This window comes from Equus przewalskii, chromosome 26 (genome assembly GCF_037783145.1).
Source record: "Equus przewalskii isolate Varuska chromosome 26, EquPr2, whole genome shotgun sequence".
Classification (NCBI taxonomy): domain Eukaryota; kingdom Metazoa; phylum Chordata; class Mammalia; order Perissodactyla; family Equidae; genus Equus; species Equus przewalskii.
The window spans coordinates 16,820,026-16,846,360 of record NC_091856.1 but is presented as its reverse complement, the minus strand read 5'-3'; the positions used below and the strand labels follow the sequence as shown (position 1 = coordinate 16,846,360).

General features: G+C 42.2%; 1 protein-coding gene across 8 annotated transcripts in view; it reads left to right on the top strand.

Annotated features, from left to right (window-relative positions):
- The window catches only part of SUSD1 (sushi domain containing 1), a 183,353-nt gene that overhangs the window by 21,152 nt on the left and 135,866 nt on the right, over positions 1 to 26,335 (top strand). For all 8 annotated transcript variants that reach the window (XM_070595055.1, XM_070595050.1, XM_070595052.1 and 5 more), the window contains exons 4-6: positions 10,058 to 10,210; positions 10,869 to 11,048; positions 23,765 to 23,944. In XM_070595055.1, the coding sequence (XP_070451156.1) occupies positions 10,058 to 10,210; positions 10,869 to 11,048; positions 23,765 to 23,944 (513 nt within the window). The remainder of the gene's footprint in view (positions 1 to 10,057; positions 10,211 to 10,868; positions 11,049 to 23,764; positions 23,945 to 26,335) is intronic.

The following is a 26,335-nucleotide window of genomic DNA, read 5'->3' as shown; positions in this document are numbered from 1 at the left end:
CATCTCCATCACCCCAAAAGGAAGCCCCGTATCCATTAGCAGGGATTCCCATGGCTCTTCCTTTTGAGGTCTCTAGTTATCACTTCCTAAAAGCTGATGGGTGGCTTTTTGGGTTTTGTTCTTCTTTCTTTATTTTTATTGAGGTCACATTGGTTTATAACATTATATCAGTTTCAGATGTACATCATTATATTTCAACTTCTGTATAGACCGCATCGTGTTCACCACCAAAAGTCTAGTTGCCATCCATCACTGTACACATGTGCCCTTTTACCTCTCTCACCCTCCCCTGAATCCTCCTTCCCCCTGGTAATCACCAACGTGTTCTCTGTATTTATTGTGTTTTTTTGTTTATCTTCCATATATGAGTGAAATCATACGGTGTTTGTCTTTCTCTGTCTGGCTTATTTCACTTAGCATAATACCCTCAAGGTCCATCCATGTTTTCGCCAATGGCATGATTTTCTTTTTTTATGGCTGAGTAGTATTCCGCATTATCCATTATCCATTCAGATGGATGACTTTTCTTGATGGTACTGAGTTTTTTTCAGAATCACAGTTGCCACAGAAACATCGGTGGCCCCAGGCCAGAGGCTTAGCAAGTTTTGGGATATCAGCAGGTCTTCAGTGTTTCCCTGGAACCACAGGATGTGAATCCTAGCTCACTCTTTTTTTTCCCCTCCCCAAAGCCCCAGTACATAGCTGTATATTCTAATTGTAAGTCCTTCTAGTTCTTCTATGTGAGCCACCACCACAGTATGGCTAGTGACAGATGAGTGGTGTTGTTCCGTGCCCAGGAACTGAACCTGGGCCCCTGAAGTGGAGCACACTGAACTTTAACCACTAGGCCATCAGGGCTGGCTCCCTAGATCTAGAATTCCGAGAAATCTCGTGACCAGGTGTTTATCGTACTTTGCAGAGTTCAAGTCAAGTTCAGGAGCTGGTGACAGGTGGGCCTCTTTGGATGCCGCTGAGGATAGATGAGGAATGAGTTGTAGGGGTTCTAGTTCTGGAGAGCCTGCAGATGTTCTGGCCCCCGGGGCTGCCCCCTCAACGACTCCTGGGGATCATGGAAACTTTGCCATGAGCCACAACCCAGGGGAAGCAGCTCTATGGCACTTCCAGTGTGAGCGTGGTTTGACTTGGGTGGGCCAAGAGTAAGTGGAGAGGAATGAGACTAATGTGGGAATAAGGCCTGGGGCTGTCGTGTCCCCACCAACATGGCTCCAAGTAGGCATGGCCCTAGTAGGGTCTGCTGAAAATGGCAAAATACCTTTCCTGTGCCTTCGAACTCCCCAAGTCTTGGGACTCCATCTCGACTCTGCTGGCAGCAGCGACGTTCTATTTCATAAGCTCATTTCCTGTGGTATCAGGGCCTGATGCCATTTCTTCTAGAGAAATGTAATAGCACTTCAGCCTGGGCTGAGAAATGGGGAAGGAGGGTGGTGAAGAACCTAGAGGGAGTGAACGATTTGCCAATCATCAGTCCCTGAACCTCCTGCCGGAAGCCTGTATCCCATAGGTCTGCCCATGGTGAAGCAAACGCTTTCATTCCTGGACGAAAATCCCTATCGCTACTAAGGGCAGTGCAGTCTTTTGGTTTCTCTCCCAGGTCACGAGGCTCCTTCTCCATGTGAGCCGTTGCCCACAAGCTTCTCAGCTGCCCCTCTCTTGCAGGTCCTGGAGCAGCCTGCTGTGGCCTCAGACACGAATGCATGCTCCCACGGAGATTCTGCTTGCTCTCCGTGGGCTCCTGCTCAATCAGCTTGCAGCTGTCCTGGGGTTTTCCCCAGTGCTGTCTCCAAACAGGACTTTGCTCCGCAAATCCCAATCCTTTGTCTTAGCTGGATTTATTCGCGAAGAGTCATGTTTTACCACTCTGAAACAAGGAAGAAGCAAGGAAAAGCAAGTTCCCTGCTGCCCGGAGCAGTGCTCACAAGCATTGGCTCCTTGCCTGCCTTCCCTGTGGAATCCTCCTGATTCCTGCTTGGGTCTCCAACCGCGGTGGGTGATGGCTACTGTCCCAGCTCCCAGGAAGGAGAGAGAGGCCAAAGATTCTGAATCAAAAGATGGTTAAACCTAAGCTCCATCGCCCCAAATGCCAGAGGCCTTGACCAAGGCACCGCTGTCCCTCTTTGGGACTGGGGGGGCATGCCTGAGTTTCCCCTGCAGTTAACATCGCCCACACTTTACTCTTGCTTCTTGCTGGCTCAAGCCCCAGGATCGGGCTATCCCAGCTTCTTTCCCACGGCCCTGTTGAGTCTAGTAAAATGTGGACACAGGGCTCTTTTTTACTCGGCTGATTTAAAGTTTTGGGAGGAGTACTAGACACAGCCGCTGGGCTTAAGTTTATCTTTGAACTGTCTATAAAGTAGGCTTTCCTAAGCAAACTATCAACATTGGCAGGACTGTGAAGGAAATGTTTAGCTCTTTGAGTTTAGGCTGTTTGCTCATGGCCCACGCAGTTATGAGCATGACCTCGAAAACAGTCCTCCGTTCATTCAGCGACTGCTTTAGCAAAAAATTATGTGTCCAGAAGGATGGAGCTGTTACCCTAGGATGGGGCTCTGGAATAGATCGGGGGCGAATGGGTCATTTAGTTCTGATTATAATAATCTATGATTGCTCTTCCCAAAAGGAGACAGGAGAATAAACCAATATTTTTTTCCCCGTAAGAAGGAATATAGCTTTGTTTTTTCTACTTATTAAAAAACCCATATACTCATGTAGAAAAGTGAAGCGATTAGGCAAAAGTATAAAGGAGAAAGAAAAAAATCACCTAATATTAACCCAGAAGCAACAACTCTTAATATTGTGGTCAATCTCTTTTAAGATACCTCTATGCAAATGTACGGCAACCATAAGTTTAGGTTAATAACATGTCTATGTTCCACAATCCAACATTTCACTTCTATAATACGTGATATTCTTTTCTCTGTTTCTAACTCCATGAACTAAGAGAAGACAAAATTTACTTCATTCACAACACATGATCTTTTCATTTCCATAAAAATGATTATATAACCCAAGAGAAATGAAAATGTATGTCCACAAAAGACTTGTACATGAATCTTCTTAATAGCCCAAACTGGAAACAGCCCAAATGTCCATCAACAGGAGGATGGATAAACACATTGTGGTACCTTCCTATAGTGGAATGCTACTGAGCAGTAGAGAAGAATTATCTATTGGTGCACACACGACATCGAGGAATCTCGAAAATGTTATGTTGAACAAAAGATGTCATATGCAAAAACATGCATTATAAAAGATTACATTTATATAACATATAGGCAAAAATAATTTATAGTGGTAGAAATGAAAAGGGATTGCCTGGGGGTGTGTTGGGGGTTGGATAGAAAGAAACATGAGGGGGCCGGCCCAGTGGTGCAGCGGTTAAGTGTACACGTTCCGATTCGGTGGTCCGGGGTTCACTGGTTTGGATCCTGGGTGTGGACATGGCACCGCTTGGCAAGCCATGCTGTGGTAGGCATCCCACATATAAAGTAGAGGAAGATGGGCTTGGATGTTAGCTCAGGGCCAGTCTTCCTCAGCAAAAAGAGGAGGATTGGCAGCAGATGTTAGCTCAGGGCTAATCTTCCTCAAAAAAAATAAATAAATAAAAGAAAGAACCAGGACACTTCCTGGGGTGATGGAAATGTTCTGTATCTTGTTTTTGATGTTGGCTACGTGGTTGTATGAGATTTTCAGAACTAATGAACTGAACACTCAAGATCGGTACATTTTCTTGTATGTAAATTATTTCTCACTTAAAATATAGTATAAAGGGGCCAGCCTGGTGGCACAGTGGTTAAGTTTGCATGCTCCACTTTGGCGGCTGGAGGTTCCCTGGTTCGGATCCCAGGTGCTGGCCTACTCACTGCTTATCAAGCCATACTGTGACAGGCGTCCCACATATAAAATAGAGGAATATGGGCATGGATGTCAGCTCAGGCCCAATCTTCCTTAGCAAAAAAAGAGGAGGATTGGTGGCAGATGTTAGCTCAGGGCTAATCTTCCTCAAAAAAAAAAAAAAAAAAAGAGATAGATGTGTAATACCTTTTAAATTAACTACAGGGAACTTGTTATCTGGCTATAGTACATTACTTAACTGATTCTTCTTTCCACATTGTGATTGTTTCCCTGTTGGTTTTTTTTTTTTTGCTATTATAAGAAATGCTATAATGAATATCATTGTAGTTATACCGTTACAAATAATTGTCTCCTTATTATAAATTCTGGAAAATGGTTACTGTGTCAGAGGTATACATATACATTTTACATTTTAATAACATGCCAGACTATCTTCTAGAAAGTTTATACCAGTATTCTCTCTCACTAATCATTTCATGAACGTCTTCATTTCTTCACATCCTTGCCGACAACTATTAATATCAATAAATGATGTGAATTTAACAGTCCTGCTTTGAAACGGGTCTTTGTGTTCCTCTAACATGGCTTCTTAAGATGTAGGCTTCTGGGGGCCGGCCCGGTGGCGCAGTGATTAAGTTCGCACGTTCCGCTTCTCGGTGGCCTGGGGATCCCGGGTTTGGATCCCAGGTGCGGACATGGCACCACTTGGCAAAAAAGCCATGCTGTGGTAGGCATCCCACATATAAAGTAGAGGAAAATGGGCATGGATGTTAGCTCAGGGCCAGTCTTCCTCAGCAAAAAGAGGAAGATTGGCAGTAGTTAGCTCAGGGGTAATCTTCCTCAAAAAAAAAAAAAAAAGATGTAGGCTTCTTAGCTGGATTTGGCCTTTGAGGAGGGAAGGGGGCAGGAGAAAAATCATAAGCTCACTTTCCAAGATGTGAGGAAGTAGTTTTTGTTTCATCTTACTCCATGGAGTTAGAAGGATCTACTTCTTTGCTGGTGATTTGGAGAAAAGTAGGCTGTGAGAGCATTTTCGTGAATTTGAAAGTTCTTCAATGCATTTTTCCCAGTGAGTCCATTCTGAGTCTTCAGATTGTAAAGGCTTCTAAGACAAGGGTATGCACAGAGGAGCTTCTTTTTAAACTCTTGCCTCTTTGGCACTCTTGTTCTAGCTAAGGCTCCTCCAAATGGATTTTCTGCTTCTGTCTTGGAGCATTCAAATCTAGTGGAACAAGCCATGTGGCTACTCCCCAGACCCCAGCCGGGAAACCCAGGAAGCATGTGTATGTGTGTGTGCACGTGTGTGTGCGTGCATTGCTCATGGTCGTGCTCGGGCTTAAGCGTGGGTTATGAAGTAATGGCTTGTGCTCCGGGGAGAACTGAGTCAGCAGAGAGGCAAGGCCCGTTCGTGTACTTGCTAGCATGGACTGAGAACCTACAGTGTGCCAGGCACTGTGCTAAGAGCTTTCCACACGTTTTATTTAATCCCCACAAAAAACCTACTATTATTATCTTCTTTTTACAGAGGTGGCTTAGGAAGGTTAAGGAATGGACATGAATACATCTAGTAAGTGGCAGAATCAGTTCTCAAACATGGTTCTGTTTGACTTTCAAACCCATGCTGTTAGTTGAAAGGGCTAAATAGAGAATGCCAGGGCCCTGGGACCAGGTCAGAGTGTCCTGCTTGGTTTTGCTACATTCTAGTAAGAAATCTTTCTGCCTGTGGATAAAGTTCAATAATCCCATATATCGAATAGGACACAGACAATCTCCCCCCCTTGATTAGTGAAGTATATTAATAAGGTTTTCTTAGATTAATTAGTTGATAAGGTTTTCTCTTCATAAGTAAACATGTGGTAACCTTCATGCCCTCATGGAGTTTACCCCTATGTGGAGAAGTTGTTCTGATGAGCTTAACATGTTTATCCAGCCAAGGTCCTAGGACAGATTAGAAAAGGGATGGTTTGTGAGCATTAAGAGGTGGCAGAGGATTAAAAGTCAAAGTCCTGTCGTACTAATCTCAATGACACATGGTAGACGTATCTAGACTTCCTTAGGGCAATTGACGATCTCTTTGGCAAGCTCTGTGAACAGTACAATGCTAGTACAATTAGATTGTAATGAGAGGCTGTGTGGCATAGTGGTTAAGAATATGGTCTCTGGAGCCGGACGCCTGGCTTCGAATCCTGGCTTTTCCACTACTTACCTGCGTGACTTCAGTCCAGTTGCGTAACCGCTCTCTGCTTCAAGTTACTTCATCTGTAAAATGGCAGTAATAATAGCACCTACCTCATGAGGTTATTGTGAGGATTAAATGAGATGAAAATAATCAGTAATAAATAATGAAGTGTTTCGGGCAGTGCCTGGCATGTGCAGGATGACATGCAGGAGTTATGGTCATTAACAATCATTGTAACAATTGTTGTTATTAGGTAGTTGAATGAGTGCACACAAAGCAAACTGATTAATGACTCTGGTGGCTCATACAGAGCTGACCAGCGTCTGGAAGCTCCAAGTCTGTTCCACCCCACAGCTGCTTAGCCACATTTTTGCCCTATACTATGTGTACTGCTTGTTCTTAGAAGCCTGCTGAAAAATCCATTTATTCCCACTCTACCTTTTGTGGAGTCTGGGGCAGGTGGACAGGCCGGAAAGTGATTTCTGTGTCAAAAGTATGCAGATGCATGTTACAAATTCCTCATTGCAGTAAAAAAAAATCTCAATCAGCTAAAATGATGGGTCCAATCTGGGAACACACGTTGGATTCTGCATTGTTGAGATCTCCTCTAAAGTTTGTACTAGACTGAAATTGATTTTATTTTACATTATTTTTATTTTAAAAATCCTTTCGTAACGATTACCAAAAACCCCATGATTCTATTATCAACAATCATTTAAATTTTGCTGGTTTCGTTTCTCACTATTCTTTGTTCATGTTTTATTGTCTTCTCCTTTCTTGACATTATTTATTCTGATGTTTTTCACTGGCTTGAGTATTTTCTCAAAAGCTTTTTCAGAAAAGAAATGTCAGTGGTATAATTCCTGAGATCATTCATGTTCTAAAAGGTCATTTCTGGGGCCAGCCCTGAGGCTGAGTGGTTAAGTTCACACGCTTTGCTTTGGTGGCCCAGGGTTTTGCTGGTTCACATCCTGGGTGCAGACATGGCACTGCTCATCAGGGCACGCTGAGGTGGCGTCCCACATAGCACAACCAGAAGGACCCACAACTAGAATATACAACTATGCACTGGGGGCTTCTGCGGAGAAGAAAGAAAAAAAAAAGATTTGCAACAGATGTTAGCTCAGGTGCCAATCTTTCAAAATATATAAATAAATAAAAGGTCATTTCTTTGCTTAAATATAGCATGATGTTTTGCTCCCTTTTCCTTAGAACTCCATAAACATCACTCCATTATTATCTAGCATTTAGTATTTCAGTCAAGTAGTCCTAGGTCAGATTGGTTCTCTTTTCCTCATAGATTATTGTTTCTTTCTCTCAGGAGATTTATAGATTTTTCTCTTATTCCAGGAAATTCAGAGTGACTTTCTTTTTTTCTTTTTTTTTTGGTGAGGAACATTGTCCCTGAGCTAACATCTGTGCCAGTCTTCCTCTATTTTGTCTGTGGGTCACCACCACAGTGTGGCTTGAAGAGTGGTGCATAGATCCGCACCTGGGATCCCGGCCTGTGAACCCTGGACCGCTGAAGCGGAGCACGCGAGCTTAACTACCACACCACTGGGCTGGCCCTGTGACCTTTTTTTCAACAATCATGCCTGTCACCTCAAGAGGCTATTTGGATTTGAATATAAGGCTGAGCTATTTTTTCTCTTGATATTAATTCTTATACATTTACTCCATTCTCTTTGGTAATTTCTCTTAAATGGATATTGAATATTTTGGATCTGTCCTCATATCCACTTTTGTCATATACTTTCTATAATTTCTTTTTCTGCGTGTTTTTGGAGAATTTCTCAGATTGGAATTTGCAAATTTATTTTCTGACAGTGACCAACCTATTATTAATGCCTCTATTGAGTTTTTATTTTTGGCATTCTTATTTTGTTTTTAGTTTTCAAGACCTCATGTTTTCTCAGAAACTTCCCTCTTTTTTCTTTTTCTTTCTTTTTTTTTTTTTGAGGAAGATTAGCCCTAAGCTAACATCTGCTGCCAATCCTCTTCTTTTTGCTGAGGAAGACTGGCCCTGAGCTAACATCCATGCCCATTTTCCTCTACTTTCTATGTGGGATTCCTGCCACAGCATGGCTCGACGAGCAGTGCCATGTCTGTGCCCGGGATCCGAACCAGCGAACCCCGGGTCGCAGAAGCAGAACTCGCACACTTAACTGCTGCACCACCGGGCCAGCCCCTTCCCTCTTTTTTCATTGACACAGTGTCCTCTTAATCTCTTTTGGACTTCTGCCTCTTTTCTTATGTCAAGAGTGTTTTGGTTATCTACTAGTGCGTAACTCTACACCTTCCACCCCCCACCCCCTCAATTTAGTGGTTTAAAAGAATTTATTATTTCTGATAATTCCAGGGCTAGGTGGTTTTGTCACTCATCTGGAACATTTAGCTGGTGGCTGGGCTGTGCTGAGCTGGGCTGGTAGGTAAAGGAAGGCTTCTCTGACAGGTCTAGGGTCCTTGATGCTGACCATCAGTTAGGCCACCTTAGTTCTCTTCCATGTGGCCTCTCTCTTCATGTGGCATCTCATCTTTAGGGCCTCTCTCCCAAGCATAGTAGCCTGGATTTCTTACAGCATGGACACTGGATTCCAACAGAGGGAAAGAGGAAGCTGCTAGGCATCTACAAGGCCGAGTCCAGAGCAGGCACAGTGTTACTGTTGCCACGTTCTGTTGGCCAAGCAAGTCTCAAGGTCAGCCCAAGGGGAGGGGAAATGGCTTCCACTCTTGGGAGGAGGGGAGGAATTGTCGGCAGCCATCTCTGGGGACATCCTCCACAGAGTTCCTCCAAGTTTGCTTCACTAAAGATGTAGGTTGAGCAGAACTGGTCACTCGCAAGGGCTCCTTCAGCAATTGAATGAATTACTGCTTCCCAAACAAGGACCAGTGAGGGATGAAATGTTCATTGGTCCGAGACAAAAACCAAACCTAAAGGAGAACATAGTGAACTTTAATAAAATCACATTAAACAAAACTTTAAAAGGATTCTGAGGTTATTTTCTTCTTTTGAGGGGTTAAAATGTTCTTTCTTTTACGAAATTATGGTATTAGTTTTTTTGGGGGGGGTGGGGCGGGAGGTCTTCACCTGGCAAAATAGAATATTGGCCACCTTCTATCAGTCCTTCCAAAAGTACTGGTCTTTGAAATCCCAGAGTCTAGGAACAACAGGCTTGCTTCAGTCATGCTGCTCGCTGTCCACTGCCATCCCTCCCCGACCCCAGGGTTCTTGCACATGTCCCAGGAAAAGTCCCATTTCACTTAAGGTACTTTTTTTCTCCAGGTGAAATTTGTTTGTGTGGCTCTCATGGAATTCCTGAAGTTTTTAGGTGTGTTCTCTAAGCCAGTTCTGAGGGAGAGAAACTACTAACTGGCAGAGAGATTTCTTCTCCAACCCGTGAATTCTTGTGTGGTTGTCACCCCTGTACCTGCTACCTCTGGGAATCTTCAGTCAAGGGGAGAAGCCTGCCCAGGCGCATGTCTTGTCTTTCTTGAAGCCTGTTTTAAACTCTTCTAATCTTGACAAAATTAGTGAGACTCTTCTGAATTCCCTCTTTACTTCCCGCCTTGTCATCCTGTGCTCATCGGCTGGAAAGCATTTTTCACTCTGGTCTGAATTGTTTTGTGTTTGGAGTTCTACTTCAGATATTTTAGTGTGAGATTGAAGCCATCCTTATTTTATAGTAATTGAAATTTTTTTAGCATACTTTTTTGGGTTCATTTTGTTGGATGTCAGAGAGTAGGTGACAGTTGTTGGTTTTTTTGAATTCCCGGAACACACTGACAAGTATTTCTTGAGCACCTCTTAGTGCCCGTGATGGTGAGGGTCCGTGAGAGGAGCTCTTAAGGAGTAAAATAAAATTCGTGATACAATTGCAAACAAATATATCCATTTATAAGGGTAGATTGAGAAGGTAAGAAATGGCTGTCACAGTGCCTCCCCACCACCTTTTTTTTCCTTTTTCTGTTTTTCTCTCCCTTTTTGTATTTGGCATGTGTCTCAAGACGTGGATGAGTGTGCCGTTTCTGGCCTGTGCAGGCGTGGAGGACGGTGTGTGAACACCCATGGGAGCTTTGAATGCTACTGTATGGATGGATACTTGCCAAAGAATGGGCCTGAGCCTTTCCACCCGACCAGAGATGCCACGTCATGCACAGGTGGGTTTCTGCCAAAGAATGCAGCACCTGAAAGTAAGACTCTATTAACGTGACTCTCCTGCTCTGAGCCCATGTCTGTGGGTCTGTGTTGGGAACGTGGGTGACGCTTATCTGTTCCTTTGTGCATTTGTGTAACCTATGAAATAAAGAAAACGTAATCAAGATAGAAGGAGCTATAATAAAAATGCTCAAATGAGTAAACGTCAGGGATTTTTTTAGCAGTTAATAGATAATCAAGTATTAATCATTATGTTAGATGGTAAACAGAGCTGATCTGGAAAGGACCAGCATCTCAAAAGTGACCCTGAAAATTATAAAGGCGTATATATCTTAAGGAATTTCGCAATTCAAAGTTTTCACTTCATTGGGCAGGCTTCCCTTTAGTTAGTAAGAATTAGTGAGGGTTGGTTGCCAAATTCTTTCAGCTTTGTACATGTGAAGATGCTATTACCTATGGAAGGGCAGAAAACTGAATAGAGACAGTCATTGGAACCATGCCCAGAAGTCATGTGGAAATGAACCAACCTATTTAAAATATGGCTCCGGGGGTGTGTGTGTGTGTGTGTGTGGAAACGGGATAGGGTGGGGTACAGGTGGAGAGAGATGATGAATTTTGAAAATTCACATAGTAATGAATTTGATATTAATTTGTTTTCAGAAATAGACTGTGGCGCCCCCCCTGAGGTCCCGGATGGTTACATCATAGGAAATTATACCTCTAGGCTTGGTGGCCAGGTTCGTTATGCTTGCAAAGAAGGATTTTTCAGTGTTCCAGAAGATACGGTCTCAAGCTGCACAGCCTCGGGCGCATGGGAGTCCCCGAAATTAAATTGCCAAGGTGAGTTTTCCAAAGATTCGGGTTCCCAGTTTATCCCATCTTGAGATTCTTTTCATATTTCTCTCTAAATTTCTCTTCGGGGTAGTGAATAAATCCAATAAATTCCTACTGTCTCTAATATTCTCTTGGTATTTTCAGGCATAGTATCTTATCATCTGCAAATAATGATAATTCCGTCTTTCATATTTCTATCCTTATAAGTGTCATATTTTTCTCTTGACTGATCACTTAGCTAGTGTTTTCAGAACAAAAATTTAAATAGTAGGACTTTGAATAATCTTTTCTTTTGTTTTTTTTCTTCTCCCTAAAGCCCCCCAGTACATAGTTGCGTATTCTAGTTGTGGGTCCTTCTTGTTCTGCCGTGTGGGACGCCGCCTCAGCATGGCCTGATGAGCGGTGCCATGTCCACACCCAGGATCCTAACCTGCGAAACCCTGGGCCGCTGAAGCAAAGTCCGTGAACTTAACCACTCGGCCACAGGGCCGGCCCCTGAATGTTCTTTTCTTTTCGTTTTTTTTTAAAAGATTGGTACCTGAGCTAACATCTGTTGCTAATCTTCTTTTTTTTAATTCTTCTCCCCAAAGCCTTCCAGTACATAGTTGTAGATTCTAGTTGTGGGTCCTTCTGGGTCTGCTATGTGGGACGCCGCCTCAGCATGGCTTGATGAGCGCGGTGCTAGGTCCACACCCAGGATCTGACCAGCAAAACCATGGGCCGCTGAAACTGAGCTCATGAACTTAACCACTTGACCAGGGGGCTGGCCCCTGAATATTCTTTTTTTTTTTTTAAGATTTTATTTTTCCATTTTCTCCCCAAAGCCCCCTGATACATAGTTGTGTATTTTTAGTTGTGGGTCCTTCTAGTTGTGGCATGTGGGGCACCGACTCAGCATGGCCTATGAGCGGTGCCATGTCCACCCCAGGATCCGAACCAGCAAAACCCTGGACTGCCGAAGCGGAGCACGCAAACTTAATCACTCGGCCACGGGGCCAGCCCCTGAATATTCTTTTCTTGTTTCTGACTTTCCTGGCAATGGTTTAAGTGTTTCATTACTCATTCGTGGTCTTAGCTTTTTGCTGTTAAGTAAGTGTCAAGGCCTGTTCTAAGCACTGTGTGTATCTATTGACTCATGCCATCCTTACAATATCCCTGTGAGTTGGGACTACTATTACCACATTTTACAGATAAGAAAACCAAGGGATAGAGAAGTTAAGTAATTTGTTCAAGGTTATATAATTAGTGATAAAGCTGAATTTGAACCCAGGAGTCCTAGCTTCAGAGGTTGTGTTCTTAATCTCTCTGCTATACTGCTTCTGTTTTTGTGATGATGTTGGCTTTTGGTCTGTTTTCTGCTTTTGGCTCTCTCTCCCTTCATCTATTGTTGTTTTACTAGTTTTTGGCTATACATACTTAATCTTAAGGAAAAATCCATCTGTTCCCATTTTACTGGGATTTTTTAAAAGTCAGAAATGAATTATTTTTATCACATCTTATAGGCATGTTTTAAGGTGATCATATATATTTTTTCTCCTTTTAACCAGTTATATGGTGGGTTATATTATTAGATTTCCTGATAATGATCAATACTGATTGCTGGGATGGATTCTTCTGGATCTTTGGTGTTTTATTTTTTTAATCTGGATTATATTTGCTAAATTTTACTTAGAATTCTTACATTGATATTCCTAAATGAGATTGGTCTATTTTCTTTTTATATGCCGTCTTTGTTGGGTTTGGTATCAATGTTATTCTAAATTTTTTATGTTTTTGAGGAAGATTAGCCCTGAGCTAACATCCGCCACCAATCCTACTCTTTTTGCTGAGGAAGACTGGCCCTGAGCTAACATCCGTGCCCATCTTCCTCTACTTTATATGTGGGACATGTACCACAGCATGGCTTGCCAAGCGGTGCCATGTCCGCACCTAGGATCCGAACCAGCGAACCCTGGGCCGCCAAAGTGGAACATGTGCACTTAACTGCTGTGCCACTGGGCTGGGCCCTCTAAATTTTTAAAAAAAGAATGTGAAAGCATTTCCTTCTTTCTCTGGAATATTATAGAATTTCTAAAGATTTGGGAAATTTCAACTGGAAAACCATCTGGAGGTGACACTTTTGGAGAGGTAGCCCTTGGATTATTTAAAAAAAATTTATGCTTACTACTGTGTTTAAGTATCCTGTCCTTTTTGGTATCTATTTTGGTCATATACAAATTCCTAGAAAATCATTTATTTCTTCCAGATTTTCAAATTTATTGGTTGAGAGAAGTGTAAAGCACTCACTTTTGATTCTGTAGTTATATTTGTTTATAGTTGTTTATAATAGTGAAATATTAGAAACAATTCCAAGTGTCTATCAAAATATTGGTTAAATAAATCATGGCATATACAAAAAATGGAATGTTACGTAACCAACAAAAATTATGTTGGGAAAGAATAAGTAGTAACAGTATATTACGGAATTACAAACTGTATGAATAACGTGCTCTTAATTTTGAAAAAGTTTACATGTAATCTGCACATATGTATAGATATCTGTACATATGTATGCTTACAATGAATTTAGAAGGCTATGCATCAAGGTGTTAGTAGTGGTAATGTCCGCTGGGAGCGATCCTGGATGACTTTTACATTGTATATACTTTCTGTATTGGAGGAATTTTTAACATATTAGACAAAGCAACAAAGCTATTTCCATTCTGGAAAAAAAGAAAAGAACCAGTTTTCATTGAATTTTTTGCATAGCTAAGAAACCTCAGCGATGTGCTTAGCTAAGTTAATCCTGCTGATACTCTGCTTTGCAATTCAGGCTGTGAACACATTTTGTTAATTATCATATTGGGGGTTAAGAAATTCTAAAAGTACATTTCAGTTCTAACATTATCTTTCAATGGATCAATTAAAATGCAGAATTTAGATTAAAATGTGCCATAACGCATATCAAAGAACTTGCTAAGGATTTCTATAGGAAACTCCCCATAAAAATAATTTGTATTACTTTGAAAATTAGTAGTCATCTGGATTATTGGACTGAGAATGTAGAAAGTTAATTTAGGGGAGAATGCTTGTTGTATTCTGCAAAGAACTGTTATTTAGAAGTTCTTCATTTCTTTTTTCCCTCCTCTAAATAACTGCTCCCTCTGCCTGCTGACACCCTCCGCCCCCTCCCCCGTGTCACCACATGGCCATCGGCTTCTCGCAGGCTGTGCCCGCTCCTCTCTGAGCACACCCCTTATTTATCCTTCACTCTTCTTGGGGCTCCAGAATCTGGGCCATGTGCCAGCTGGCATTGTATTTTTAGCTCCGAGTTATAAAGCCACAGGAATTGGGAATTCCACTAAAAACACTAGCAAACTGTGAACTTGGATGCTGCTGAGGACCAGGTACTTGTGAATGGCAGCAGCTGTGCCTTACAGATGGCAGCTTTTGTGTCTGATAACGGACTTTCCCGTCAGAGATGCTGCAGTTGGTGGATCCTGTTGTTTGCCTCCTGCCAATCACTGGGTCCCTGGAGGCTCTGCTGCCTTGGCAGGGGGTCTGTGACATAGGTCTCCCGTCTGAGCCGGCCTCAGGGGTGAGAGCTGGAAGAGAGAATAACTTCCAATGGCAGGGACCCCTCTTCCGATGTAGGCAGGAAATTATGGAGATGTCAGTCACACAGTTCCATCAACTTTCTGGAAGAGATGGAGTCTCTAGCTTGCATTTCCTATTAATTTGTTGTTGTTATTATTATTATTATTTTTCAAGATTTTATTTTTCCTTTTTCTTCCCAAAGCCCCCAGGTACATAGTTGTGTATTTTTAGTTGTGGGTCCTTCCAGCTGTGGCATGTGGGATGCCGCCTCAGCGTGGCCTGATGAGCGGTGCTGTGTCAGCGCCCAGGATTCGAACTGGTGAAACCCTGGGCCGCCGAAGCAGAGCGTGCGAACTCAACCACTCAGCCACGGGGCTGGCCCCCTGTTATTATTGTTATTTCTTTAATTTTAAGAAAAATGCAAGTTGTAAGTGGCAGCTTAAAGAACTTATGTTTTTGAAATTCAACCAAGCCAGGAACAAGGTGAGAAAATCACTTTAACCGTGTTATCAACAACAAACCCAGAGTCCAGGTCTGATGTTACAGATATACCGTGATATCTAGATCCTGTGATTAAGAAAGTCTGGAGTCTGGGAGGAGAGAAATGTCCGGTCCACCACCAACTATTGTATCAGGGTGAGCTCCTAATATTAGTGAGAAGAATGGGGAAAGATGAGAGGGTTCGGGTAGGGCAATGGGGTGGCTCCGTGGAAGAGTGGCGTTTGTGCTCTTCCCTTTGAGTGGTCTGCCTCCTGTGTACGAGTCCGTGAGGAGTGGTGTGCAGTGTAGGCAGATGAGTTGGAGGGTTCTGGGACTGTCTTCCAGATATGCTCCCAGACTTTATGGGGCCTGATCTTCCTTTTGAGCTGGGAGTGCTCACCGGCAGTGTGTCTGGTTCTGAACAAGCCCTTTACGAATCCACTTCTGCACTTGCCTCCTCCAACCCACTCCCCACAGAGCAGCAAGAATGAACCTCTTGATACATAGATTGAATCATCCTCTTTCCATGCTTAAAACTCTTCAGAAAACATGGAAATGGCCACTGCCTTTAGAATAACAGCCAAACTCCTAACTTTGGCCTCTGAAACCAACAGGGATTTGGCCTTTTTTGGCTTCCCTACACATTCCCTCTCCATCATTCTCTCCCAACATACGTGTCAAACTCTTATCAGCTTCAGGACCTTTGCACATGCTTTCCCCCTCTACTTGAAATACTTTCCAATCTGCTTAAAAAAGTTTTTCTATGTGGTAAAATACTCATAATATAAAATTCACCATTTTAACCATTTATAAGTGTGCAATTCAGTGGCATTAAGTACATTCACAGTGTCATGCAACCATCACTGCTATTCATTTCCAGAATGTTTTCATCATCCCACGTAGAAACTCTGTACCCATTAAATAATAGCTCCCCTTTCCTGTCTCCCTTTAGCCTCTGGTCACCTCTGTTCTATTTTCTGTCTCTGTGAATTTGTATTCTAGGTATCTCATATATGTGAACTCATACAATATTTGTCTTTTTATGTCTGGCTTATATGACTTAGCATAATGTGTTCAAGATTCATCCATGTTGTAGCATGTAGCAGGCCTTTATTCCTTTTTAAAGCTGAATACTATTCTATGGTATGTATATACCACATTTTGTTTATTCATTCGTCTGTTGATTTAGTCTCCTTGCTTTTTGCATAGCAAGCTCCTTCTCATCTTTCAAATCTCAGGTTAAATGTTACCTCTGACATTCTTCTCTTTCTTAGTACCCGATATATAAGTGTATTATTTGTGATTATTTTCATGGTTTATCTCAGTCTCCCCCAGTGGACTGTAAACCTGGGAGCTCAGCGACCATGCAGTCTTCTTCAGCCTGGTCTCTCCAGCGCCTGGCACCGTGCCTGGCATACCTAAGGCCTGTGGAAGCACCCTCCCTCCCCGTGGAAGGGTGGTGCAGACAGTGACAGGTGTTGTGGACTTGGCTCCTGAACGGCCGTACCAGCTTATCTCGTGGCCGAGCCGCGCTGAAAGCCTGGCCTCCTCTTTAGTTTCACTTCTCAAGCTTCATGTTCTTTCCTGATCCCACACCTTCTTACTTTGTCTTCTGGACCTTCATGTCTTTTTCTCGCTGGGCCCAACATCTCTATGCTTTGGTAAACCAGGAATAGGGTGGTGGGGCTGACTCCTGGTTTCCCTCACGTGGCCCAGCACTGTGGGATGATTGCAGAGGCAGTTTCTCCTTTGACTTGGTGAACAGGGTGGGACATGGTTTCTGAAGTCTACTACCAGCAGAGCCTGATTCTCTAGAGGTGGCCAGCACTCTAAGGTTTACAAGGTTTTCCATAAATATCGTCTCATTTGATCTTTAGAAATGCCTCTGAGACGGTGAATAGCTTGGTATTATTGTCCATTTCACAAATATTCTATTCACAACGAATGATGGGTATTATTTCCCATTAAGAACCGGAGTGAGGAAATGACTTGCCTTATGTCACCAACTTCTGTATCAAGATGAGAACTCAAAGCATTTTCTAGAACGCAAATCCCATGTAGCAGCAGCACTGCTGAGCCCTGGAGGTGGAAGGTGATGAAGAAAAGCTGAGAGCCTTAGAGGGAGAGGGACTCCGGGACAAGCGTGCCTTCCTGCTCAGTGGGGTCCAGGACCCACCCAGACGCCATTTATCGTTGCTGAGTTAACGCTTCATCTTTTGAGATTTTCTTAGCGGAGCCCAATCTCATCTCTATGAAGTCGGGAAGGGTTTGAAAAAGCTTTGGTCTAAGTTGGAGCACAAATTAGTGCGTTCAAACGAGGGGTGGTGGATAAGTTTCACTGCGCTGCTGTCTCCGAATTTTCAGTAGCCGTGTGAAGAGGATTCTGAGGCCAAATCTGGACTTAGCAGGGAAGAGTGCTGTGATGGATCATGATGTCCACCATGGGTGAGGGAGGGTGGAGGGGCAGCATGCTTATTTTGTGTCAAGCATCTCTGTTCCAGGTGATGGGAGGTTTTGCTCACTTCAAATAGATTTTCTGGCACCTCACTATATACTGATCTTTCAAAACATTATAAAAAAAAAAAACCCTGTATTGACTTACTGGCCACATGCAACAAATCTCTTATGTTACCCTTTTGCCAAGTCAATGCCATTAAAATATGCCACTTACAAATGGTTGGAGTCATTTGAGTGTCCAAAATGGATGATGACATTGGCTATGAGTCTCAGGGTGGTGAAGCATGAGCCTTAGAATCGGAATGACTTGTGTGAGTTTTGGCTGAGCCACTTACTAGTTATGTAACCACCTCTAAACTTCTCTCAACTCCAGTTTCCTTATGTAGAAGGAGATAACATTCTTTTCATCCTATTGAGTTAGTATGAAGATTTACGAGATAATGATATAAGTCACTTGGCAGTGCCTGATGTTCTGCTGGATAAGTGTTAGCCATCATAAGAGAGTCATGAGCCAGTGGGAAGTGGCAGGTAATGTGTCTACCAAAAATTTATGATCTTTCTGAAACTTTCTACCAGGAAGTGGGAAGGTTTAAAATTGTTCAGCTTTCATGTTATCTTACTTATTGTTTTCTGATTCAGGTATTCTATTTACTATCTCAACATCAAAATGAGGAGGTTTTTGTTGTTGTTGTTGTTGAGGAAGATTAGCCCTGAGCTAACATCTGCTGCCAATCCTCCTCTTTTTGCTGAGGAAGACTGGCCCTGGGCTCACATCCGTGCCCATCTTCCTCTACTTTATTTGTGGGACACCTACCACAGCATGGCTTGCCAAGCTTGTGCCATGTCTGTGCCCGGGATCCGAACTGGTGAACCCCAGGCCCCTGAAGCGGAACATGTGCACTTAACTGCTGCGCCACCGGGCCGGCCCCCCTAAAATGAAAAGTTTTAATGTTATTTTTTGAAAAAAGATTCATATACAGCTCAAAGCATAAAACACTATTCTTACCTCTACAAGTGGGAGATCCTGATGAGAGAGGTGCTGATACGCTGTTTGTTTCTTCCTAGCACTCACGCTTTTACTTGCTCTGTTGTGTCTTCTGCAGTCTCTGAAGTGTCCAGATTCTAGCTAGAATTTTTATACTAGACCCACTAAGTGTTGGTATGTGAAATGGAAAATTTTCTTTTTCTTCCAAGTGAGCTTTCTCTGACTCCAGTCCGAAGGAACTGTATTGTTAGCTGAGGCTAAAGTTCAGGAAAGAGTTTCGAATATAGAATACATCAAAAAGTAATTTTTTTCTTTCCACTGCCTTAAGGGCAAATGGACTTTTTGGTGCTAATGAGCACGTTAGCTTAGTTCCAGCAGTTAATAAGCTATTCTTGAGAATGTGCTTCATGGCAGACGATAGCCCTCCCATTTTCCTTTGATGGTTACAGTTAACACTTTCTAAATTCAAGTTGCCATATATTGAGATGTCAGATTCTAACCCCCAGCATTGATGTTATATGTAATTTAGTGCCCAAGTAATGCTGGAATGATGGCCTAACTAATTTGGCCAAATTCGGAACATGCCATAAAGTGCATGAAACTTTGACATAAGGCTCCACTTTTCAACCCCATTCCTTAGGCCATATTTCTTGCATATAAGCATCACAAAGATTAATGTTCATAATAATGTTAATAACTCATATGACTACAGGGGATTTTTTTTTTTGAGGAAGATTAGCCTTGAGCTAACATCTACTGCCAATCCTCCTCTTTTTCTGAGGAAGACTGGCCCTGAGCTAACATCCATGCCCATCTTCCTCTACTTTATATGTGGGACACCTGCTACAGTGTGGCTTGCCAAGCTGTGCCATGTCCGCACCCAGGATCTGAACCAGCGAACCCCGGGCCGCCAAAGTGGAACGTGTCAACTTAACCACTGCACCACTGGGCGGGCCCATACAGGGGATATTTTTAAAATATAGGATATAGGCACAACCCATAAAGAGCTTACTATTATGAGGGTAGGAGAACATTTTTACAAATGAAACAAATGAAGAAATTATAGATGTAAGTGCTGAATTATCTGATCCAGAACATGAGTCTAGTGTAGACTCTGGTGTTAATCTGTCTAGACTGTTGGACTCTTACAACCTACCCTGTTACGCTAACTTCCAGGTGATAGGTAATTTGATTTGATTCTAAGGCACCATAGAAACTTATTTCTATTATTGTTGGGTAAAGGTGAAAACTGATCTTAATGTGATTTTCTTCAGTTTTTATACTTCTTTCTGCTCTTTTGCCAGAGCTTTCTATCTAGTAGTTTATTTTTCTGGGAAGTGTCTTTTTTTGGGGAAGATTAGCCCTGAGCTAACATCTGCTGCCAATCCTCCTCTTTTTGCTGAGGAAGACTGGCCCTGAGCTAGCGTCTGTGCCCATTGTCCTCTACTTTATATGTGGGATGTCTGCCACAGCATGGCTTGACAAGTGGTGCCATGTCTGTATCCAGGATCCGAACCAGCAAACCCTGGGCTGCCAAAGTGGAACCAGCAAACCCTGCACCACGGGCCTGGCCCTCTGGGAAGATTTTTTTTGGGTCAATATCAATAAGTGGAATACATCTTTCATTCATTCCCCTGGCAGTTGGCAAAATGTCTGCCTCAATTTATAGACATTATTGATCATTTTTTTCTTTCTCAGCTTGGTATTTATTGGTCTCTTAAACAGTCTTAGATGAAGCCTTGTATTACTATGTTATTTCTGTTATCAATCACATTATTGTACTGATGTTTCTAATAAACAGCAGCCAATGTGAATGACTTCATGATACAGTCGGTTGTTGATTAGGAGCTAAATTTCCTATGCCTTTCATCAAACTAATTTCCTCCTGGAGTATTTGCTTGGGTAGAATATTAAAACTAGCAGTGTGGATGAACATTACAAAAGTTACAATATAAATGTGGGCCTTCAAACCGGTTCAGCACATTTCCCCCCCAGGGACACCTATTTTGAAGTTGATTATTTGAATAAAATCACAAATAATGGGATAGTAAGGAAAACTTCCCAACCATGTTCACAATTAGTTGAGCGTATTCCTAAAGCAGACCCAAACCTTGTTACTTAATAATGTAATTAGTCAGAGAAATGTGTGTTTTAATGAACATCCCTAATGCGTATGCAATGCAAATTTGTGCTGCTTGGTTTTTCTTTCCTTAGGATATAAACTGCTTTTAAATGGCTTATTTCCTTGTGATAGTGTGAGCTTTGGGGTTTTCATGTAGAACTAAATTTTCATTGCCATCTATTGCAGCCTCTGTTAGACTGATTTTTGAGTATTTCTTAATAGGAGCCACCTGCTTTCTTGGGTACCATTTGGTCTGAGTAAAAGTATCAGTGGCTACCATCTCTTTTCTTTTTTGTTTAAAGATTTTATTTATTTTTTTCCTTTTTCTCCCGAAAGCCCCCCAGTGCGTAGTTGTATATTCTTAGTGGTGGGTCCTTCTAGTTGTGGCATGTGGGACGCCGCCTCAGCATGGCCGGATGAGCGGTGCCATGTCCGCGCCCAGAATCCAAACTGGCGAAACCTTGGGCTGCTGCAGTGGAGCACACGAACTTAACCACTTGGCCACGGGGCCGGCCACTGCCATCTCTCTTAAACATGGTGGGAATATCTGTGACAGGGCCATGTTCCTAAGCGCCCATATCTTGGGGTTAAACATCAGTACTAAGAAGGCTTCAGGGGGTCGCACAGCTGCAGGGGCAAGTCTGTTTGCAGCAGTTCTCCTGCTCTGGGACGGTTCTTGGAGACAAGATTGGGCAGAGGGAGCTGTTCACGGAACCCTTCCAGGCTGGTTTGAATGCTCCTTCATGCAACCGTTTCTCCCGAGGTTTTAGCCAACCTGTGAGATCAGTCCCAGTCAGGGGCTAGTGTGGCCCTCGTCGTCGTGAGGTTGCCCGGATTCAAGAGACCTAGACTTTGGGATCACACAAACTATGGTTTGCATGTCGGCTCTATCTTTTACTAGTGGTGTGACTTTGAAATGTAACTTGAGCTCTTAGGACCTCCACTTTCATATCTATAAACTACATGAGAAAAAACCATCTGCTTTGCAGGGGTTTCTGTGAGGAATGAGTAAGATATTGTATATCTAATCAGTTACCCATTTAGTTATCTTCTGTACTCTTCTCCCTTCAGTATCTGTGCTTGTCTCTTAATCTAACTGTCCGTTACTGGGTTCCCTTCCAGACCTCTCTAGTGTGCTCTTTAGAATTCCAGCTTCAAGGTCCGTAAACCTACATAAACCCACACCCTCAATCTCTTCCCTGATGCTCCCTCTATTTCCTGCTGTAACTGAACCCCAGCTTAAACTACATGTTTTCGATGTCAACAAAGACTGGGGCAGTCTTATGAAACATTAACCACTTGTTCAGTTGGTTGCTTATGTACACACAAATATACTCATGTCTTGGAATGTTTTGGCCTCGTAAATATGTCTAAAGGTTTGATGATGGGAAAACATGATGAAGGGCAAAGAGTCTTGTGTCTGGTAAACATGTATGAAAAGAGAACAAGGCCCTGTGAGCAGCCATGGGACTTGAGATGTAGACAGAGTTAGGTGGTTTATGAATTGGCCACCTTATTCTGGTCCCGTAACTGCTCGTGATTTGAATCTGCACTGACCAGAGACTCACTCTTTTTTATAAATCTCAAAGCCAAGGGACTGGTCAGGTGGGTCGAGCTGTTGTATTGATGGTCTTATAATAATTCCAGTGACAACAGAGGATACCTAGCTCTGGGAGGCCTCCCTCAGGGAAGTAAGTCTGGGGTTCTGCAACAGACCAAGCATGCGCAATGGGATGGAGAGCAGTGCAATTCCATCAATTCCACCAATTCCGTATCAGAAGCTCATTTAAGAGGAGCCACCTATTTCTAAGGCCAAGAATGGTTGATGGGGAGTCGGGAACAGATCATACCATTTTCCCTATTTTGAATGCTTTATCTCAATAAATGGACTTATGTTTTAAAAGTCTGGATGTCAGGAGTGTTTCATTTTCTTGGCTTTCTACAGATTGAGGAGAAAACTAAAAATCAGAAAGAATCTCAAAAGTTATATATTTTTTTCTTTCTGTATTTAGGTGTAACTGGGACTATTGGTTATATATGGAATTATTATGACCACCTTATTTCATATTTATTATGCTTTCTTGAATAAATTGTATCTATGAGCTCCCCTCCCCATGTTTTATTTCTTCCTTTCACCTCACTGTTCAGATTTTATTGAAATAATTTGGAATTTTGTTTTCAAATTATTAATATTTTTACATTGTTCAGCTTTTAGTTTTAGAATCCTTCACTGCTAGTTATATCAAGCCCTGCAGTCACCTTTAAATGTTTATGGAGACTTATCTGTGTTTCTTCTGAAACCTGTCCTCCTCCTTTCTTAGGATATTTATTCTAATTCATTTTTTTGTTGGACTGGATTTATGTTTAATTTTTTTTCTAAAGACATACACGTGGATATTTTTAAATCGTAAAATGTCTGAAAATGACTTTCTTTTACTTTTATGTGAAGCAGAGCTTGGCTGGGTCCAAAATGGTAATGTCATCATCCTTTTCCTTCATATAGTTCTCTGTAAATATTCCAGTGTCTTCTAGTAGTCAGAGTTGCCAAGAAGATATTTCATAGCAATTTTATAATTGTTTGTCTCCCTCTGTGCAACTGACTTTTTTCTTTGAAAGGTGCATATAAAAGGAATGTTCAGACTATAAATACTTTCCCCGTTAATTTGCTTTAAAAAGTTCAGAGATTTTATATATGTTTTGTGTAATATTCAGTTGGTAACAAAGCTCCTACAATTGCATTATCTTCTACTCAGGAGTTAATAACCTGAAGACACATAATAAAAAGTACCAGAAAATCTTAATATTTAAAAGAACCCTGAGATGGATTATTTCATTGACCAAGGAATTCTTTATAATGTAAATAATCTCATAATTGGAATATTCTCTATGTATACATGTTTGTAAATTTCATTAAAGTCAGACATACCTATTTTCTCTGAAGTCTTATTTTATATACCTGTGATTAGATTATTTGATGGGGTTGGTGTTTTCTCTTTTCCCATAGGAGTGGACCCTATCATTACTAAATGTTTATTTCTAAAATATGAATTATAGGGGTAGAAGTTGGGGGCCATGACTAGTGCTGTGCTCTTCTGGTTGCAGAGATCAACTGCGGCCGCCCGCCAGAAGTGCAGCATGCGATCCTGCTGGGGAATCCCAGCTCCAGCCTGGGCGGCGTGGCTCACTATGTCTGTCAAGAGGGCTTTGAGAGCCCTGGAGGAAAGATCGTTTCCGTTTGCACAGAGAAAGGCACCTGGAGAGAAAGTACTTTGACATGCACAGGTAGAGACTTTATTCTGTGGGGCTCCTATTTCCTGGACGCAAACAGCCAACGGGAATATGAGACCTAAAGCTGTTGGATTGCTCACTCTGTGTACCTTACCTGGCTGTGCCATTCACCTGGGTGGCTTTAGGTTTGTCAGCTAATTCCTGAAAATTTAGAGAGTGGATTGGGAAAATAAGTTAGAGAGAATATTTTATGCCTCCATCTTTTGAAACTTACCTTAAATTACAGTGATTCCTGTCTCCTCTGCTTGGCTGGCTGAGAAATTTTTCTACGTAAACCATTTTCTTAGGGGGGGCATACCTAAAAGTCATAACTTAGCACATGTTGACAGCTTTTCAGAGGAAAGGTGGTGTAATGATAAAGAGGTTCTTAATGTTTATTTTTATTTTTAATTGTGGTAAAATACAGACAACATAAAATTTACCATCTTAACCATTTTAAAGTGTTGTGTATATTCACATTGTTGTGCAACCAATTTCCAGAACTTTTTCATCTTGCAGAATTGAAACTCTACCCATTAAACAATTACTGGCCACTTCTCCCTTTCCACAGCCTCTGGCACCACCATTCTACTTTCTGTTTCTCTAAGTTTGGCTAATTTAGTTATTTCGTATAAGCAGAATCATGCAGTATTTGTCCTTCTGTAACTGGCTTATTTTGCTTGGCATAATATACTCCAGATTCATCCATGTTGTCACAAATGGTGGGATTTCTTTCTTTCTTAAGGCTGAATAATATTCTGTTTTATGGATAGACCACATTTTGTTTATCCATTCATCCATTGTTGGACACTTGTGTTGCTTCCACCTTTTGGCTATTGTGAATAACGCTGCTATGAGCATGGGTACACAAATAGCTCTTTGAGACCCTGTTTTCGATTCTTTTGGATATATACCCCAAAATGGCATTACTGGTGAAAGGAGTTTTGAGACTTCAGTTCAAATTCTGACATTGTCATGTATTAGCTGTGCGTCATCAGGTAAGGTGTTATTCTCTCAGCTCAATTTCCTCATCTATAAAAGGGAGGAAAAAGTCTGCTTTTCCTACTTCAAAGAGTTGTTGAGAGAGAATCAAATGAGATAATCTCTGGGGAGCGTTTTGAAAAGTTTAAAGCACCATGCACGTATTAGGTCTTTTACTAAAATTATTAGCCTTGCTTGAAGAAGAGCTTCTCATGAATCAGAAGTGTGGGCTCCCACGTGCTTTATTTTACACTTCTGCCTCCAAGAAACAAGATGGAAAAAGGCAATTCTTACCATTGGTGGTGGTTGGTCAGGGGGTGTGACAAATGTTTGTCACATAGTCTTGAATGGCTCTGGCAATGTATTTCTAGATGTTGACTTGCTTGGCTCTGAAGAGGAAAATCTCAAGGGAGCTTTGGTTTGGGTCTTTGGTTTGACTTACAACATAATGATGGTAAAATGTCTTGCCAATCAAAGTTTTCCCTAGGAAAGTCCAGCCAGAGCAAGCGAAACATGTGGACTGCTGGTGATTATTTGTCCACAGAGCAGTGGTTCGTAACCATTTTGGGGGTAGGGATTTGGAGAAATCTATCAGTTCATTCAATAGATATCTATTTAGCATACACCATGTGTGAGGTACTTTACCAGATACTACCTTCTTGGAATTTACAGGGCAATAAGGTAAACGGAGTTTTCTCCGTAGAAGTGCACATACAAATATACATATAATGTTTTACAAATTCAAAGTGTTCATGGACCTCTGAAGTCCTTGGGTAAAGCATCCCTGGAGAAGATGGAGAACTCAGTTCTGCTGCTGAGGCCCTGCCTGTGTCATGCAGTTCCCACACTCAATCATCTCCACCAAAAATCCAAGAGGATGTAGGCTAGCAACTGCAACCCTAGAAACAAAGAAGGGTAGCCATGCATGAGAACCCAGAGATCTAGTTCAACCTTCTCTTAGGGAGGTCTCATTGATTTGCCCAATTTGCACAGAGAAGCAAAAGCAAACCTATAACTCACTCTAACCAAGGACTCCAGGGTCCTAGTCTTGAATAACTGGGGAAATTCAGAAGTTCTGGTGCTATATTGGTTGGGACTGATGGTCATCTCCAACCTATTGTTGCATCTCTAACAGTACCTCTAAGAATTATTTGGAGGAGGTGAGGCAGCTGCCTCACGGGATGCAGAATTCAACATTTGGGGAAGTGCTCTTGGCCCAGAGCTCCCTGTGGAGTTACTTGGTAAGAGAGCTGCACCCTCAGCCGTTTGCTTCCTTGCTCTACCTGCTCCGCTTCCGCCATTCAGAATCCAGTGGGGGTACAAGGATTAGTCACTACGTGAAAAACCAGTGGACCTGCATGGGGCATAGTAAGCTATTAATTAGCTGATGCTTGTAGGGCACTTTGAAGAACAAACATGTTATGT